This window comes from Ipomoea triloba, chromosome 4 (assembly GCF_003576645.1).
Source record: "Ipomoea triloba cultivar NCNSP0323 chromosome 4, ASM357664v1".
NCBI classification, from domain to species: domain Eukaryota; kingdom Viridiplantae; phylum Streptophyta; class Magnoliopsida; order Solanales; family Convolvulaceae; genus Ipomoea; species Ipomoea triloba.
This window is the reverse complement of record NC_044919.1, coordinates 162,892-181,313: the sequence shown is the minus strand read 5'-3', so window position 1 is coordinate 181,313 and position 18,422 is coordinate 162,892. Positions and strand designations below refer to the sequence as shown.

Here is an 18,422-nt window from a genome sequence, read left to right as displayed (position 1 = left end):
ACCTCTAGCCTGATCGGATGGGCTTTAATATCTATCTCAGCTCGGCCAGGTTTAAAGGAATTGCAAATTAATTAATGGAGGCAGTGAGTGTTGGTTCCCCCAAAAGAGCTTCTCTCCTATATATAATATAATAATATATCCCTGCAGGCCGGATAGAAGAGAAACCCTTGAGGGAGAGACAACAATAATCACTGTCTTTAGCATCCCATCCAGGCCAGGCCAGCTACTATACTATACTGGATCGATCATATTGGAGCTTCATTTCATTTCATGGCTGTGAATGAATTGAATTGGAAGCCTAGCTTTAATTTATATATAGGCAAATATAATCGGAGCTAGACAGATCAGATAAAAGATATAGGCAAAAAATTAAATAGGAATACTTTGTTTGGAAAAAACCCTAATTTAAAGATAGATAAAACTTGAAAGTGGGTATGAATGGAATGTTTAATTTTATTCTCTAATTATTCATTGGGGTTGACTTGTGGTGATCCATCTGTGTCTACGCACCACTTTAGCATGTTAAGCTCTAGATATGCTGTGGATCGGAGTTCAAAGAATATATATGGCCGCCGGCTTTGACACTTTTTGTATGTAGTGCCAAAGGTATTAAGTTCCCAGACCACCACACCAGGCCATATTGCAATGATACCACAAGTTGTCTCAAAATAAGTGATTAAATATATAGATCATAACTCTTGTACTTGAATATCAAGTATTTGTATACCCCTTATCCTATAAGGTTTTACCTCTGATCTCCTAAGTCACATACAGTAGTCAAACTCTATTATTAGTATTATTCATTCATATTATGAAATTAAATATTTGCATGCTTCTGTGATCATCATATCCTTGCCAACTACTCCGTATATATTATGCATGCCATATATGCCAAATATATATTCGACATATTCAATAAGATCGATAGAGATATCTTGCATTTTAGTGGAAGTTTAACATACATACATATGCTCTAAAGAATCATGAGATTTGACAAACATTTGATACCTAGCTATATGGCCTTTCTTGAGCCGAAGGAGCAAAGCCAATGGCCACAGTTGACAATGCATATGTGGATACGCGGATGCAAGTAGATAAGATAGATCAGAGTTAATGATATATGTACATATATTCTTTCTTATCATCAAGACTACTTAGTTAACCTGATCAAAATCTCAATCAATTTGACATTCAAAATGCATATCTATCAGATGAGATGCTTAAAAACTCCTTTTAATTTATTCAATCTAACTGGAGATAGACAAGTTGTCTATCTAGTCACCAATCCATTAAGAGCACGCATCAATATCAGGTCACATTTTGCATAGTTTTTAATGTGTCATGTAGGAGAGAGAGATAGTTGGGCAAGAAATAAGAGAGAGAGAAAAAATAGAAGGCTTACATTGAGTCAATAAAACAGATTGAACCATTTCTTTTGTTCACTTTTCCAATGCACTTTTACAGTAAAACAATAAACCAACAAGATAAATTATAAAAAAAAAAAAAGAGAATTAAGAGCATCTATATCAGTTCACATTTTCCAATGCACTTTTACTGTTCCAAAAACTCTATTTTACAGTTGGAACACTTTCTTCTCTCTTACATTCTCTCTTCCATGTTGACTTTAATACTCTAAAAATTAAATGGTGAAAAAAAAAACCATTGATATGCATGCTCTAACCATCTATTTGTCTTTATAAATTTGAAGTTAAATATGCAATTGTTAATGCCACTTGTTGAAACAATGAACTTCTATATTCAATAATGGTAAATGACTAAAATACAAACAATTATATTATAGGTAAAAATTAAAATAAGTAAATACTACATGTTAACATTATAGTTTTTTTTTAACAATGTCATGCATGTTAAACTTGATTGTTTAATTGCATGTATTGAATGAGCTAGCTAGTATAGCTTAAGTCATTGTAGTAGGAGGGGCGTAACTCTAATAGTTAGCAATAAATTTTCCTCAATTTTTTTTTGAGTGATGAGATAAATTATATTTCTTATCACTATATGACCGCATGTATAAATTGAGTCAATATAATACCCACGTTATAAATTATATTTCTTTTTTTTTTTTGAAAATCATAAATTATATTTCTTATTAGAGTAAATACCAGTGAAGGTCTTCCGACTTTGATGGCACCGCCACTTTTAGTCCTCAACTTTTAAATTAACCACTTTTAGTCCTCCGGCTTTGATGGCACTGTCACTTTTAGTCCTCAACTTTTAAATCAACCACTTTTAGTCCTTTTACTTTTTATTTCTAGCCACCTATGGTCCTTTCTTTACAATTGGACATCTAATGTCATTTTCTCAAAGGTAATTCAGTCATTTGATCCGAAATTTAGTGTTAACAAAGGAGAGTGGAGAATAGGGTTTCTTCAATTATTATGATGAGGAAACATAATACTCAATACATTAATTATGAAATGACTGAATTGGCCTTGAGAAATAACATTAGATGTCTAATTGTAAAGGAAGGGCCACATGTGGCTAGAAACAAAAAGTAAGAGGACTAAAAGTAGTTGATTTAAAAGTTGAGGACTAAAAGTGGCGGTGTCATCAAAGTCAGAGGACTAAAAGTGGTTGATTTAAAAGTTGAGGACTAAAAGTGACGGTGTCATCAAAGTCGGGGAACTTCCAGTGGTATTTACTCTTTCTTATTACTACCAGTAACTATATATATATATAGATATTTTCATGATATATCGCATAATCCTTTGGGCAGCAGAGTTGTTTGCATGGTGATGATATATAATACTACGTTGGTGATGAAACAAGATAGCGTGGGGCCCTTTGTTATACGTGTCGGACCCAGCATCTACAAACTGAAAAAAGATAAAACCTTATCCACAAAAAATCTCCACTCTTCCGTTCAAATCTTTTGTTTTTTCCCTCTGTTTTCTCCCCGGCCGTCGTCTCTTGAGTCTTGTTTGTTTCTCAGTCATGTCCCTTCCAAGTTCCAAACTTTACTGCCGTTTTTCCCAGCCCCAACAATCTTCAATCTTGCAGTTAACTGTCAAGCTGTGTCCATGGAGGCAATTGCTCAGTTTAACCAATTCAATTCCTCAATCCTTCAAAAACCATTCAAAAATAAGCAGCCAAGAAATTATGGTACCAGTTTTAGCCTTCTCAATATGGCAGAAATGCCTGCACAAACTTCACTATCTGCCTCTCATGAATCAACTACTGTCAACTCCTTGCCTCTTCTTACTTCGTCTGATGATTTGAGTGAGCTTCAGCTTGATTCACTTAGCTCAGTCAAAGCAATGCATGCCCGGATCATAAAAATGCCCGCTAAATGTAATTCTACTGCAAAGATGCAATCTTTGACCACATCGTACTTGGAAGTGGGTGATTTCACATCTGCTGCTGTGGTGTTCTTTGTGGATTTTGCAGAAAACTATCTGCATTGGAACTCTTTCTTGAAAGAGTTCAGATCTTCAGGGGGGAACCCTTGTCAGATTCTAGAGGTTTTTGGTCAGTTGCATAGTAAAGGTGTGCTGTTTGATAGTGAAATTCTTGCTCTTGTTTTGAAATTATGTTCCCAGTTAAAGGAAGCATGGTTAGGTCTGGAAGTCCATGCTTGTTTGATCAAGATGGGTTTTGATTCAAATGTCTATGCAAAATCTGCACTCATGAATTTCTATGGGAGGTGTTGGGGGGCTGAAACTGCTAATCAGGTGTTCTATGGAACACCAAAAACAGGATCTTTGTTGTGGAATGAAGCTATTTTGGTGCGTTTTAGGAATGAGAATTGGAAAGAGGGTCTAGAAATGTTTCATGAGATGCAGGGTAGAGGTATGAAGGCTAATAGCTCCACAATTGCCAAAGCATTGCAAGCCTGTGGGAATTTGAGAGCCTTTGATGAAGGAAAGCAGATTCATGGGTATGTTTTTCGAAATGCCTTTGAATCGAATTTATTAATCTGCAATGCTTTGATCAGTATGTATGTGAAAAATTCCAATCTTAAACCTGCTGAAGCTGTTTTTATGTCAATGGAAAATCGTAACCTGTCCACATGGAACACAATGATCTCAGGTTACACTACACATGGTCATCTAAACGATGCATGGAAGCTGTTTCTTGAACTAGAGTGTACTAGTATAGAACCAGACATTGTAACCTGGAATTGCCTTTTATCAGGTCATTTTTCTCAAGGATTGTATCAAGAAGTCTTGATAATCCTTCGTAGAATGCAAATAGTTGGCTATAAGCCGAATCCTAGATCTCTTACTTATGTTATCCAAGCAATAAGTGAATTAGGCTCCTTGCGTCTTGGGAAAGAGGTTCACTGTTATATCCTAAGAAATGGGATGGATCATGATTTACATGTTGGAACTTCAGTCCTGGACATGTATGTGAAGAATGATGACTTAGCCAGTGCTCAAGCTGTTTTTTATGGTATCAAGAACAAGAACATCTTTGCTTGGAATTCACTAATTTCAGGGTATTCCTTCAATGGCTATTTTGAAAAAGCCATCAATTTTATGAATCAGATGAAGGAAGATGGCATTAAACCAGATTTGGTAACGTACAATAGTCTAGTTTTTGGATATTCTAAGTCGGGTCATATTAAGGAAGCCTTGGCCACTTTACGTGAAATAAAAAATTCAGGGTTGAGTGTGAATGTTGCTTCATGGACAGCTCTAGTATCAGGCTGCTCGAAAAACGGATACTTTAAGGATGCTCTTGAGTTTTCCATTCAGATGCAGAATGAAGGTGTAAAGCCTAACTCAGTGACCACTGCAAGCTTACTTCGAGCTTGTGCTGGCCTCTCTTTGTTGCAGAAAGGGAAAGAGATGCACTGTTTCAGCATCCGAAATGGTTTTGCAGAAGATGCATTTGTATCCACAGCTCTAATTGACATGTATAGCAAATGTGGCAGCATAAAAAATGCCTACAAGGTTTTCCAGAGAATTCAGAACAAAATTCTAGCTTCTTGGAATTCCATGCTTATTGGATTTGCAACTTGTGGCCTAGGTAAGGAGGCGATTTCACTATTCAATAAAATGCTTCAGGAAAAAATTCAACCAGACGCTATAACTTTTACAGCTGTTCTCTCGAGCTGTAAGCATTCTGGACTAATTGATGAAGGCTGGAAATACTTTGACAGTATGAAAACAGATTTTGGTGTTACCCCCACAATTGAGCATTACTCTTGCATGGTTGATCTTCTTGGAAGAGCTGGTTTTCTAGATGAAGCATGGGATTTTGTTCAATCAATGCCAATGAACCCTGATTCTACCGTCTGGGGAGCTCTTCTTGCTTCATGTAAAGTGCATGGCAACTTTGAACTTGGAGAAATAGCTGCAAAGATGCTGTTCAAATTAGAACCATATAACACAGCTAACTATGTGTTGATGATTAATATGTATGCAGCATCTAACAGATGGCAGGATGTGAGCCACATAAAAGAGATGATGGATACAGTGGGAGCAAGAACAGAACATGTTTGGAGCTGGCTACAAATTGATCAGAAGATTCACATCTTCTCTGCAGTTGGAAAACCACATCCAGATGAAGGAATCATCTATTTTGAGCTGTACAAGTTGATTTCTGAGATGAAGCTGTTGGGGTATACGCCTGATACTAAATGCGTTTATCAGAACATTGATGAACCAGAAAAGGAGTTGCTTCATCACACGGAGAAACTGGCAATTACATACGGTCTAATCAAAAGCAGAAGTTGCAGCCCAGTTCGGGTGATTAAGAACACAAAAGTTTGCTCCGACTGTCACACGGTGGCAAAATATATGTCCCTGTTGAGGAAGAGGGAGATTTTCCTGAAAGATGGCGCGCGTTTTCATCATTTTAAGGATGGTAAGTGCTCCTGCAACGACTTCTGGTAGGGGTAGCAGAACTGTTCATTCACTTAACAAATTCAAGCTGTAAATATGATAGTGAAAATTGATGAAAATCCAGAAGCTTTGATGTATATGTAACTAAAGCTGAATGAGTACACACAGAAACTCAGGCAGGTTAAAATTTTTTGCTTCTACTGCTTCAAGATATTCACATTGTCTGTCCCCCATTTTAAGTGCAGTGTACTGTTCTTGAGCATGAACAACAATCAAAAGCTAAATTAAAGCAGCAAGAAACAACCTACCACAAAGGAAGGTCAAATCACTCTGATTATTTACTCAAACTAAGGAAAGCGGTCTACACTAGATTGGCATAATAGTGTCTCCACAGGACCAACATGTTCCTATGCATATATTATATTTACAGATACTAATAATTCAAAAGCTTAACCTACAGCACAGTGGAAACTCCAGCGGTTTTAGAGGACCGGAACTATAAATATAATTAGATTGAAATGGAAAAGTGGATCTGCTTCAAGCAGTCTTCCCAATCTCAAAACAAAAGCCTTTAAGGCTTAATATAGGCACTAGATGCCCAGCTCACAGTCGTAGATGCAATCCCATTCCCATCCTGAACGGCCATTCTCTCCGAGACATCTGCCAAAGCTTTCAGGTTACAGTTGATAAGTGCATTCACAAAGTAGCAGGTATCGTCTCGAGTGTTCCCTTCAGGCACATCTACCAAAAATGACTCGATCACCAGTGTTCCTGGTCTCCCATCAATTATCTCTGGATGGACTGTAATGACTGAAGAGTAGTTCTGCATGAAGACAGGTCCATTAAACAATCTTAGCAAATCAGTGTGACAGTAATTCTAAAACCAAATGCCAATAAAGAGACATTGTGCCCGCTGCTATCGATATCAAGGTATTGAAACACATCAAACTATTGAATATGCAATGAAACACATCACTTGTAAGTAGCAAGCAAATAAATTCGGCTCTTCCTATGGCACATATATCATCAAGGCAATTAAAAACCGACTGCAAATTAAGAGTACCTTCAGTCTGTGATCACCACCAACAATCCTGATCCCAAGGATATGCTCCTCATCATCAAGAAGTTCCAGCCTTTCAGTGCTGGTTGTAGCAGGAAGTCCTGACTTCACATCTACCTCTCTAACACTCCCAATTGCAAGATCACCCAAAACTGTACACCTGCTAACAAATGGCTTATACTTCTGTGGCTGATCAAACCTCCTCACCAGTGACCAAACCTACCACCAAACACAGTAAAACTTCTCCTTAATTACAACAATTAACCAACTGAAACTTTAGTATCAATTTAATCAAACAAATTGATCTTAATTCTCTCAATATGCAGACTAGACTAGACTAGAGACTTCAGATTCCTCTCACTCCAAAACTTGTAAAGATCATGCCATAATAACTCACACAATAAAATACATACATCAACTTATAAGATCAAAATTAAAACTTTGAATTATCAAAAGAAGGAAATAAAATTTCTATTCTATTTGGACATGAAACTCAAAAAATGTAGAAAATCAAGAATCTATACAAAAACCATGAGATTTTGCCAATAATTGAGACGTTGACTAGATAATTAAAGTTAAAGAGATGACTGGTGAAATTAGAAGGATAAGGATCCAAAAAAAAAAAATGCATGGCTACAACTCACAGCTAAAAAGTTACAATTTTTTTCATTCAAACTCATCGAATTCTCCCCACTTAACATTCACGCTAACAGTAGTACAGTACAGTAAAGTACCCAAACAAGCAAACTACTAACAACGACTTCCATGGAAATCAAGAGTGTTAAATTCACAAAACGAAAACCTATCCATACAAGGAGAGAAAGGAAATTACAATATCAGTGGGAGCTTTGATGTGGTTGGTAACAATGGAAGAACACTGATACTCTGTAGGCTGATGCTTGTGGAATCTCTCTATGTACTCTGCTTCCATTTTCTCTTCCAAAACCATCAATTCCCCGGAGGAAAAGCACAGAAAAGAAGACAGCTTAGCTTAAACCCAAAATTCACCGAGGAAAAAGATACGATCTTTGCGTGGTTAAAGTGAAAGAAAGTCGTCTACTCTATCACCTATGCCTATGATATATAAAACCAGAAGTGAAAGATCTTTATTGCAGACTGCAAAGCATATTGCGGAGTATATTATATTATTATACTCCCTATTTTGTCCTTGTCAGGGTCTACCGACAAGTAACACTAACCATTTTAATAATAAAATAGTCAAAAGAATATGTACTCCCGTTATAAGATGAAAAAAAAAATTATAATATTAAAAAGACATGACATAAAGTCAAGAACGTATTTGAATGGTAAACAGGTGTAACATATTTAAGGAAGGTAAAAACGCATGCAAAAACAAATTCATAGTACTGAATTTATGGTCTAGTGTATGGTTACATGTGGTGGCAGAAGATTGGACGCTGGGCGTTGGGATGTTAGGTCGGAAATAATTGCTGCCCCTATTTTATCCACTCACCGGACAATCGTCGCTTTTTATCCACTCACCCTCACAGTCGTCGCTTTTTGCCATCCACAGAAGAAATTGTTACGAAAAGAACGCCTGCATTTCTACAGTGAGTTAGTTCAATTCACTGTCATACCTTTTTCTTTCTTGTCTGTACTTGCCAATGCTAAGTCAGTAATTCATATACGAGAGTCATGCTCTATATACACGACAGATGGTAATAGACACGTATAGATTCAAAGTGAGTTGAATTTGGACTGGTTTTCAAAAGGACACTTGTTGGTGGGTGATAGGTTTGTAAATCATTGGTGACGATGGGTGAGAAGGGCAGGAATGAATGGAGAGATGAGGGTGAACTTGGAGTCTTAATGATAATAAGATGACAATATTGGACCACTTGTAGGTGATTGGTGGTGGCACGGCATGCCATTCGGCGAAATCTCCACTTCTTATTGGATGCAATTCAGGTTGTCCTCATCCAATTAACCCTAACTTCCTCCAACTCCCAACAAATATGTTTGTCTTTATGTTGAATCTCTTGAACCCATCATTTATAACTTGCTCCACATTATCTTCTTATTGAGTATGCGGTTTTGTTACGATTATTCTTTTATTTTTAAAACCATATTAGGTAAAGAAAGAAGATTAAACAACTAACTATAGAGTCAGAAAATTAACTTTGGTTGGTCATGCTAAAAAAATTGAGTTAGCCATGTTCCTAGAATATGAGTGCAACGGTACAAGTGAAATATGGATCATATTAGATATCCAAAAAAAAAAAATAGTAGAATTGGGCCTCTATGAGTGTAAGTTTGGGCTACACATGCTCATTGGGCCTATAACATATATATTTTGGGTTTTGCTGAACAAGGCGAGTCTTTTTCTTCTTGATAGATTTGGCGTGGCCACAAGCCCATGTATTTGTAATTAGATTTTGGGTTAGTGAAAAGTGTGAGTAATTGAAAATGCAATGCTTCAGTTGTGAAATCAGTATCAGCGGTAGCTACTGGATATGCATATACACCTAATAAATCTGCATATGTTAGGTGTTTTCTTTACCCCAAGCACCATAAGAAGGTACATTATTTGACCGTATCAAATTGAAAAAGTTAATAAACAGTTCCATATATCAGGTTACAAGAAGTCAATCTTAAAACTTTATGTATATCAAGTTCAACAATTTGATGAACGAGTTGTTCCATTTCAGGTGTTTTCTTGTTCCTGCATGTATTGAGCTTCCATAGTGGTTGGTTACCCAATTTGTGTTGGGTTTGAAAACAAAAAACCCTCTCAACTAATAACATTAAAATTAATCTCTAATCTGCACGTAACTGCAAGAAATTATTCCCAAGCTAGCAAATTTCTGAGCCGCCCAAGATTATAAAGAAAAAGTAGTCGTTGTTAGTTAATGGCATTCAATTCCAATCCCGTGAGCAGTACAATTTTGTTTCCCAAATCAAGAACATTGACATGATAGAGCTTCTACACTAATTATAAATTTTACACAGTTTTTAATGATACACATGAGAGAATGTGGAAGAAAAAAAAAAAACAAACTCAAATCTAACAAGTTAAAAAAAAAAAAAAAACGCACAGTGTTGGGCGTTTGTTGTGCTGAAAACGCGCACAACAGCTCAGATTATCAATTTATTTCTCTTTCATTGGGACCACAAAAAAACTCTACATTTACAGGAGATAAAAAATTCATTCTTTCACCACTTTCTCTATCATCCGCTTCATCATGGGACTTACAAAAAATCAAGAAAAATCTACTGATGTAGATCCTCAGCTAGAGTCTAGACCCCAAGTAATTAATTAAGCTAAGCTGCAGGAAAATAATGTGAGGTCACAGTAAGGACAACATCTAATATAGGGATTATCAGTGTGTGTGACTTGGGATGGATCTGATGGGTTCCACAAGTATCAAACTAGGTTGTGCAGTGGTTGGGTATCTGCTGACGGAGGCAACGAGAGATACCGCCTTGGTTTCGAACGCTAGCTACCTCTAACCTCTGGGCTTTACCTACACATATACTGCATCCCCTATGCTTCATTGTTTCATATTAAGACAAAGCCAAGGAGATCCACTTTGTTTCTGTAACTTTAGTTTTTTATTTTTTTATTTTTTTAATAATTATAAAAAAAAAAAAAAAAAAAAAGGTTATAGCGACATTCATGCTAATAAATGTTTTGAAATTAGTCAAATATGGATCCTAGTACCTATTCATGAATCGAAAACATCGGAGGGAGTGTAGCATGGCAACAATATGGAATCCGTCAGTTGTATATTCTCGTTGCAAACAAAGGCTGTCGGTCTTAATTGTCATTTTTATATTATCCTTATTAGGTGTTTTTGCCTTCTACTCTTCCATTTTGAACAAGTCATGCCCAAAAACTGAAGCTTTTCATTCCTTGCACTGCTCACCAAACCAAACCAAACCGTTTTTTTCCTGGTTAAGTTTCTTAATTAGGTTTAGGTGATTGCATTGCAGGAGATCGATCAGAGACAAACGAGTTGCATGCACCGCTCCATGACATGGCGTGCACCTCTCTGTCGATGATCAACCCTCCGGTGACCAGAAGCTTCTTCCGCCGCTCATTCTCCGACAGCAGTATATGCTGTTCTGTGAACCATATTAGGAATTCAGCCCCTGCGCACAAGTTGAAGAAAAGCCGCTCCACCGCCGGGAACATCTTTAGCCTAAAGTTTCCGAGCTCTTTCATCCCCGGTGCTCTACGCTCATTCTTGCTGGATTTGGAAACGGTTAATTATAAGGAAATACAAGTGGAGGAAATGGTGTTGGAGAGTGATGATGATACGACGGAGGGGGAGAGCGATCCTGAGCAGAGGCGGAAGAGGTCCAATTGGGTTGAGAGGCTTCTGGAACTCCGAACTGATTGGAGTCAGAAACAGAAGAACGATGATGATGATGCAGAGAGCGAAGAGGACAAAGTTGAAGGTTGCGATGAACATGAATGCGAAGTGAGGTATGACGACGACGACGAGGATGAAGGGGAGATGAAGAGCACATTTTCCAACATGTTAAGACGTGTGTCCTCGTCAGATATTATGATCTTCTCTCGACTTGCCTTTTTGTGCAACATGGCTTATGTTATCCCAGAAATCAAGGTATGTATGTATATATACTGTACTGATCGATCTGATCTCTTAGCTTATTGTGGGCAGAATTTAACAATATACATACTATATATATATGGTGCAGGCCAAAGATCTGCGCAGATACTATGGTCTGGATTTTGTGACATCTTCAATAATGATGTTTGAGCAGGATTCCATGGCCATAGCCACAGCAGCTCATCATCAATATAATAAGCCCCAAGAAAAGCGTAGTCTACTTCCCCGCCCATCTGTTGCTTATGAAATTGCTGCTTCAGCTGCTTCTTATGTCCAATCTCGTGCTAAGGACCTTTTATCTCAAGATTCTTCACCACAGGGAGACTGGAGCAAAAGCTGCGAAGAATGCGAATTAGAAGAGAGCAGTACCTCCTCCTCCTCAGAGATGGCTGCTGCATATGTGGTTGCTGCATCAGCAGTGACTGCAGTGGTGGCTGCAGGTGAGAAGACAAAAGAGGAGGCAGCTAGGGAACTTCAATCACCACAATCCTCACCTTGTGACTGGTTTGTTTGCGATGATTCCACCACACGCACACGCTGTTTCATAATCCAGGTATGTATCTATGTATAATACAGATTAATTGATTCTCCATTATATTAACAACCTAGAATTGAAGGCCATCTATCTGCAATTTGCAGGGATCAGACTCTCTTGCATCTTGGCAGGCAAATCTCTTTTTTGAACCCACCAAGTTTGAAGTAAGTTGCCAGGATAGATCTTGAACCTACCTACCTAGCTAGCTAGCTTAAGAGTGATGAGTATATATGAATTGAAATTAGCTCGCTAGATTCACATCTATTTATGATGATTTTTCTGTCAGGATACAGATGTGTTGGTTCATAGAGGGATTTATGAAGCTGCAAAGGGAATCTATGAGCAATTCTTGCCAACAATAAAGCAGCATTTGAGTGAACATGGAGATGAAGCTAAGTTTCAATTCACTGGCCACTCTCTTGGAGGAAGTCTCTCACTTCTAGTCAACTTGATGCTACTCACAAGAAAGGTTGTCAGCCCAACCTGCCTTCTACCAGTTGTTATGTTCGGGGCACCATATGTGTTCTGTGGCGGCGAAAAAGTACTTGAACAACTGGGCTTGAATGAGAATCATGTTCACAGTGTGATGATGCACAGAGACATTGTTCCCAGAGCCTTCTCCTGCAACTATCCCAACCATGTTGCCACAGTTCTCAAACGTTTGAATGCTACATTCAGGTCCCATCCTTGCCTCAACAAGAATGTGAGACCATATAACTACTGTTGTTTTATGCCAAAAACTGGAAGGAATTGAACCTACACTAACTGAAGCAGCCTGTTTGTTTGTTGCAGAAACTGTTATACTCTCCAATGGGAAAAACCTTCATTCTCCAACCAGATGAGAAGCTATCACCTCCTCATCCATTACTCCCAACCGGCAGTGCCTTGTATACATTAGAAAACAACAATTGTTCCTCTACCAGGAAAGCTCTAAGGGCCTTTCTGAATTCCCCTCATCCGCTCGAAACTCTGAGCGACCCGACAGCGTATGGTTCTAATGGTACAATCCTGAGGGACCATGATTCAAGCAATTATCTGAGAGCAGTGAATGAAATGATAAGGAAACACCGCATGAAGCCTCCTCGTGTAATTAGGAAATCCAGAAAGCAGAGGAACATACAGTGGCCATTGTTAACTTCACAATCTCCTCATGCCTGGACCCAAGAATATTGTGGTGTAATGGAAAACACAAGTCCAGTTAGGCAGCTGGAGATAATGACTACTGGAGTATGAACATATATATATAGTTTTAAGCAAATTAAATTGCTTCATCCCCCGGCCTGCACATATTCTCACAAGTTATACTCACTTCTAGCTTAGCTTCTATTATATATATACTCCCCAAAACTGTATATATATATATATATATATAAGTGATCGATTATACAAGATTTTAGTGTGGAACTAGTAAGCTAAAGGAAAGCCTCAAGTAGTGAAGTTTGTATATATATTCACTTTTTTTGGTAGTAAAAACATGAAGATGAAGATCTCATAAGAGCTTTCCATTTACACTAAGTAGTTTTAGCTTTACTATCCAATCATTTTCCACCACCATAACTATCACCAAACAATTTTAATTTAAATTCCGTTTGAAAACCTATAAAACTACTGATTTTGCATCAAATAATTTATTTTGTTGGGGTATGTCAAGGTTATAAATAATGGTAGTTGTGGTAGTAATAATAATTTAGAAATTATAAAAGAGGAGAGAGATAAGAACAATATAGGAAAATAAAGAACTTGAAAAATGTTTTCGAATTAAACAAATCTATGAATACAATTTCTGTTGACTTTATTATTCTTGAATATCCAAACACAATAAAATTCAAAAAATTATTCCCAAAAATAATTTGTCGAGTTTTCAAATAGACCCTTAATTATATTTTGTTGGGGTGTAAAGTACACTGATATTTATATTTTATTTTAATGCAATATTATTAATTCACCTTAATCTTATTCGAAATATCTCTCGCGGTTGTTGAATGCATGTAAACTTGAATTCATGCTTAAGAGTTTCAGTTGTTATATCGTGGAGCATAGTCCAAAAACGACATCGTTTCTTTAAGTAAAGAAACAGTTGTCATCGAGTCTTAACGGAGTTCTGTAAATGAAATTACAGTTCATCTCAAAGGATATTGTCTCACATTTGTTTTTTATATTATCAAATTAAACTGTAGTTATATCAAAATGAAACTGTAATTGTGTTGAAATGAATATGCATTGTATATAAAATGAAACTGAATAACAATTTAACATATTCGAGTGTATATTGTCCAATGAAACTGTAATTATATCGAAATGATATTGTAGTTGTGTTGAAAGAAAACTGCAGTGTATTATAAAAGAAACTGTAGTTGTGTTGAAAGGAAACTGAATAACAATTTCACATATTTGAATGTATAATGTCGAATGAAATTATATCGAAAAGAAACTGTACTTTTGTTGAAAGGGAGTTGCAGTGCATATAAAATGGAAATGAATATGTTATACATACAAAGTTAACGGCGCGGAATGGAGCTCTTTATGCCGTTTCTTTTCATTAATCAAAGCGACATTGTTTTGATGTATAAATCACCATGCATTGTGGATCATGATCCACCGCAAAATTTGCGTAAGAGTTTTGGGCGCACCAAAATTGCGGTATGGATGAGAAAAAATAAAAATGAACCTTATTTGGGCAGTTGAGGCTGTTCATGAAATCCTTGTATGGGCTATTGAAAATGTTTATGTAGGCTCAATGCTATAGTACTATACTCTCTCTATCTTAACTTCATGTAATGGCCCAATTTGTGTGTATTATATGATGATCAAATTTATAATAATGTCGTAAAAAAACATTGTCATTGTCAAAAATGATAAAAATATAATATATTGAATACTTTTCATTTTTAGTAGTATTGTGATTGTGATTTACATCAATAAGTAATAATATATAATATATTAATAAAAAAGTATAGCCTTGTTGTAGTATCTTTCAAGAACAACAACCCCCCACATAAGATTTCCTACAACCACAAGCGTCGAAGCTTTTCTCCCCCGGTCTCTGCGAATTCCTGTTCTTTCACACCCCTTTCTTCCCTTCATCCAAAGGAAGAGAAAAAGTTTTGATTTTTTCAACTTCTTTTCAAAACAGATTTCTGCAATTTATCAATCCCAACTCGCCGTCTTCACTCTTCCTAAAAGTGAACATCCCAATCTTTATATATTTATATGTATTGAGTTTGCCATTTAGGGTTTCTTTGATTTGCCCGACATTGCTGACTGCTCCATATATATAGAGTTAGATTTAGAGTTTGATAAACTCCCCCCTTTAAATCCATTCATCCACTATTAGGGTTTCATTTTCCGGGGTCTATCTAATCTGCTGGTCCCGGATGATATGATTTATATTTTTGTTTATCCGATAAAAACTTATTGTTTTGCTGTATTTTCAGGTTTCTTGTTTAAATTTGTATAACCCAGTTGATAAGTAGAGTTGTTTGAAAGAAACAAGATTGGACTTGGAATTATAAGAGCATTCCTAAGTTGCTCGAGAGAAATATTGGCTTTTGAGGTTAGATTCACGTAGAAATTGAGTATTTTCAAGTGGTTTTCTATAGTTGTAGTGTATGGGTGAACATGAAGGATGGGCAGAGCCGGCTCGGCTGTTGCCAAACGGGCTATTGCCCAATGCTGCACCTGTCATCCAGGGTTTGGACTCAGAAAGATGGTTGAAAGCAGAGGAGAGAACTGCAGAACTCATTGCCCGGATTCAACCCAACAAACCATCTGAGGAGCGCAGAAATGCAGTTGCTGATTATGTCCAGCGGCTAATCACCAAGTGCTTCCCATGTCAGGTTGAGGTTGTCATACAGTTGTTTTGTCATTCTCTAATTGCTGTTTTGACATTAGTACCAAAAAATATTGTTGACTTTGCTACATTGTTCTACTATGCAAATTTTTCTTACATCTGTCTTCAGGGTTCGATGGATATATGATTAAGTCAATCAAAACTGCAATGACTTGTTGAAAAGCTCATTTTAAAGAAATTTAATAGTGGTTTGGAATATTTATTTAGAAATTGCAAGTGGAAAAACTTACAAAACCATGAACATAGTTTTCAGGCCTAATTGTGTGTGCAAGAGTCACCACCGTATTTGAAATTGGAAATGAGATTATAAGTAGTATTACAGTTTTGGTAATTCTGTATTGATGTGTAGAATGATGATATCAAGGTTCACATCTTATAAAGAACTAGAGCATCATGGTAACAACCTGTTTTGCACACACAGGATATGATCAGATCAAAGTAGTTAATTGTAGTGTATTAGACTGTTCCAGCAGAGGTGACCACTTAACTGTTTGGAATAGTTATGAATCATCGGTATGTCACTCTTTGTTATGAGTATTCATGAGTGGAAGGAGATGCTAGATTTGCTGTTCTGTGTATTTTTGTCTTTTTCTCTAAAAATGAAGGAATTTTATGGCTCTTTCTTCTTTAAGTGTTACTATTGTCTATTATTATTATTATTATTATTATTATTATTATTATTATTATTTATGGTTTGTGAATTATTCTCATTTGAGTTTTCCTTTTCCCCAGGTTTTTACTTTTGGATCTGTGCCCTTGAAGACATACCTACCTGACGGAGATATTGATTTAACTGCATTCAGTGATAATCAGAGTTTGAAAGATACATGGGCTCATCAAGTTCGTGATATGCTAGAGAAAGAGGAGAAAAATGAGAATGCTGAATTTCGTGTCAAGGAAGTGCAGTATATTCAGGCAGAAGTAAGTTGTTCTCTCCATCCTCTTTTTGTTTATATTGGAGAAGTGTAATTGTGCTTAGTCTATCTATTGAATATTTCCACATTGCAACACATAAGTTGTTTACGTTGGACATGTTTCTTTATTCCACATATTTTTTCATTCTCCCACAACTCTGGTGCATGAAATTGAAATGGCTTCAACACATTGTAGCTTGAGTGACAGAATTGTAGTATTCAAAATACAACTTATCCTCACTAGCTACACCATTTCCCACTCTTTGATGAGAAGATAGCATCATCTCAAAATTTAATTGTGTTCTAGACATGCTAAGTGCCTAATGGGAAAACCGTGGTAGATAATTTTTTTTATTTATTTTTTCATATGAACTGTATCTGGGTGGGGAAAGTGATCTTTTAATTTTTTCATTGACTTAAAGTTGTTTAGTAGCCAAATGAAGTTGTTAATGTATGCTTGTCTGGAAAGCAGTCCTTTATTATCAATCAGCATTTAAATCTGAAGTGCTATATTTTTACTCTCAATTTTTTGCTTTTGATTTCTAAATTTAGAACATAGAATAAATGTTATATATACCCTTATTTGTGATGTGTTTGAAATGCTTCTTGGAGGAGTTCAATGAAGAAAGTATTTGGAACTTGAATGTTCAGATGTCCTCCTTTTTTATATTTCTATTCCATTTTCTTTTCTGGGCAGGTGAAGATAATTAAATGTCTGGTAGAAAATATCGTGGTTGACATATCTTTTAATCAACTTGGTGGGTTATGTACCCTCTGCTTCCTTGAGGAGGTTAGTAGCGTTTTCTGGATGTCTAATAATGTGAAAAAAAGCATGAAACTTAATATTACTTCTTTGTGTGTATGCTTTTGTAGGTTGATCACTTGATCAGCCAGAACCATTTATTCAAACGGAGTATTATTTTGATCAAGGCGTGGTGTTATTATGAAAGCCGTATACTTGGTGCACATCATGGTCTTATTTCAACTTATGCCCTGGAGACCCTAGTTCTTTACATATTTCATGTGTTCAACAAGTCCTTTACTGGACCTCTTGAGGTTTGCTATAGTTATGATCGATGTAGAAGTCCCCTTTCAAGGCCTTGATTTGATTCTTTATTTTTAAGCTGAAACATATTGAACAATGCTATGAATTCTCACTGCAGGTGCTGTACCGCTTCTTGGAGTTCTTCAGCAACTTTGACTGGGATAATTTTTGTGTTAGTTTGTGGGGACCTGTACCCATCATTTCACTCCCAGATGTAAATGGTAATAGAATGTGAAAGATTCTCATTTAATGTCGTACTGTTTGCTTCTATTTGTGATGTTTATCTTGGTTGTATCTTACAGCTCAACCTCCCCGAAAAGATAGCGGAGAATTGCTTCTCACCAAAAGATTTCTGGACTCTTGTAGCGCTGTATATGCAGTTCTCCCTGGTATCCAGGAAACTCCAGGACAACCCTTTGTTTCTAAACATTTTAATGTTATTGATCCTTTACGAGTAAACAACAACCTTGGGCGTAGTGTCAGTAAAGGTATTTGAAATATTGAATCTTTAATGACCTTTATCCCTTATCTGTTTTATGTTGATATTGCTTAGCAGTAAATTCTCTCTCTTTTTTTTTTTTTTTTTTTTTTTTTTTTTAAAAAATTTTTT

General features: G+C 36.5%; 4 protein-coding genes across 9 annotated transcripts in view; 3 read left to right on the top strand and 1 right to left on the bottom strand.

Moving 5' to 3' along the window:
* The first annotated feature begins 2,715 nt into the window (after nt 1-2,715).
* On the top strand, nt 2,716-6,010 carry LOC116015235 (pentatricopeptide repeat-containing protein At4g01030, mitochondrial). Its single transcript, XM_031255262.1, has one exon. The coding sequence runs from the start codon at nt 2,751-2,753 to the stop codon at nt 5,859-5,861; it is 3,111 nt and encodes a 1,036-aa protein (XP_031111122.1). The 5' UTR covers nt 2,716-2,750; the 3' UTR covers nt 5,862-6,010.
* A 115-nt stretch (nt 6,011-6,125) lies between these two features.
* On the bottom strand, nt 6,126-8,005 carry LOC116015236 (abscisic acid receptor PYL9-like). Its single transcript, XM_031255263.1, has 3 exons — nt 7,703-8,005; nt 6,874-7,089; nt 6,126-6,633 (listed from the first exon to the last, which is right to left on the bottom strand). The coding sequence occupies exons 1-3, from the start codon at nt 7,817-7,819 to the stop codon at nt 6,382-6,384; spliced, it is 585 nt and encodes a 194-aa protein (XP_031111123.1). The 5' UTR covers nt 7,820-8,005; the 3' UTR covers nt 6,126-6,381.
* A 2,645-nt stretch (nt 8,006-10,650) lies between these two features.
* On the top strand, nt 10,651-13,363 carry LOC116015452 (phospholipase A1 PLIP1, chloroplastic). Of its 2 annotated transcripts, XM_031255522.1 has the most exons (5): nt 10,659-11,462; nt 11,557-12,021; nt 12,108-12,167; nt 12,290-12,706; nt 12,796-13,363. In XM_031255522.1, the coding sequence occupies exons 1-5, from the start codon at nt 10,869-10,871 to the stop codon at nt 13,234-13,236; spliced, it is 1,977 nt and encodes a 658-aa protein (XP_031111382.1). In that variant the 5' UTR covers nt 10,659-10,868; the 3' UTR covers nt 13,237-13,363. The 2 variants fall into 2 exon arrangements, with proteins under 2 accessions (XP_031111383.1, XP_031111382.1); XM_031255523.1 differs by lacking the exon at nt 12,108-12,167 and having other exon boundaries at nt 10,651-11,462.
* A 1,624-nt stretch (nt 13,364-14,987) lies between these two features.
* The window catches only part of LOC116016477, a 16,617-nt gene continuing 13,182 nt past the window's right edge, over nt 14,988-18,422 (top strand). For 3 of the 5 annotated variants that reach the window (XM_031256755.1, XM_031256752.1, XM_031256754.1), the window contains exons 1-6: nt 14,988-15,845; nt 16,586-16,774; nt 17,465-17,557; nt 17,641-17,823; nt 17,931-18,033; nt 18,115-18,300. In XM_031256755.1, coding sequence (XP_031112615.1) covers nt 15,612-15,845; nt 16,586-16,774; nt 17,465-17,557; nt 17,641-17,823; nt 17,931-18,033; nt 18,115-18,300 — 988 coding nt within the window. In that variant the 5' untranslated portion in view covers nt 14,988-15,611. The remainder of the gene's footprint in view (nt 15,846-16,585; nt 16,775-17,464; nt 17,558-17,640; nt 17,824-17,930; nt 18,034-18,114; nt 18,301-18,422) is intronic. The other 2 variants (XM_031256753.1, XM_031256756.1) reach the window with 2 other exon arrangements.

Bases quoted from the DNA above. Each gene is read 5' to 3' on its own strand.
- LOC116015235 (XM_031255262.1), top strand. From the start codon at position 2,751: ATGGTGATGATATATAATACTACGTTGGTGATGAAACAAGATAGCGTG.
- LOC116015452 (XM_031255522.1), top strand. From the start codon at position 10,869: ATGGCGTGCACCTCTCTGTCGATGATCAACCCTCCGGTGACCAGAAGC. The intron at 11,463-11,556 runs GTATGTATGTAT...TATATGGTGCAG, and splicing joins ATGTTATCCCAGAAATCAAG to GCCAAAGATCTGCGCAGATA. The intron at 12,022-12,107 runs GTATGTATCTAT...TGCAATTTGCAG, and splicing joins CACGCTGTTTCATAATCCAG to GGATCAGACTCTCTTGCATC.
- LOC116015236 (XM_031255263.1), bottom strand. From the start codon at position 7,819: ATGGTTTTGGAAGAGAAAATGGAAGCAGAGTACATAGAGAGATTCCAC. The intron at 7,090-7,702 runs GTAATTTCCTTT...GTTTGGTGGTAG, and splicing joins TCAAAGCTCCCACTGATATT to GTTTGGTCACTGGTGAGGAG. The intron at 6,634-6,873 runs GTACTCTTAATT...GTCTTCATGCAG, and splicing joins GTGGTGATCACAGACTGAAG to AACTACTCTTCAGTCATTAC.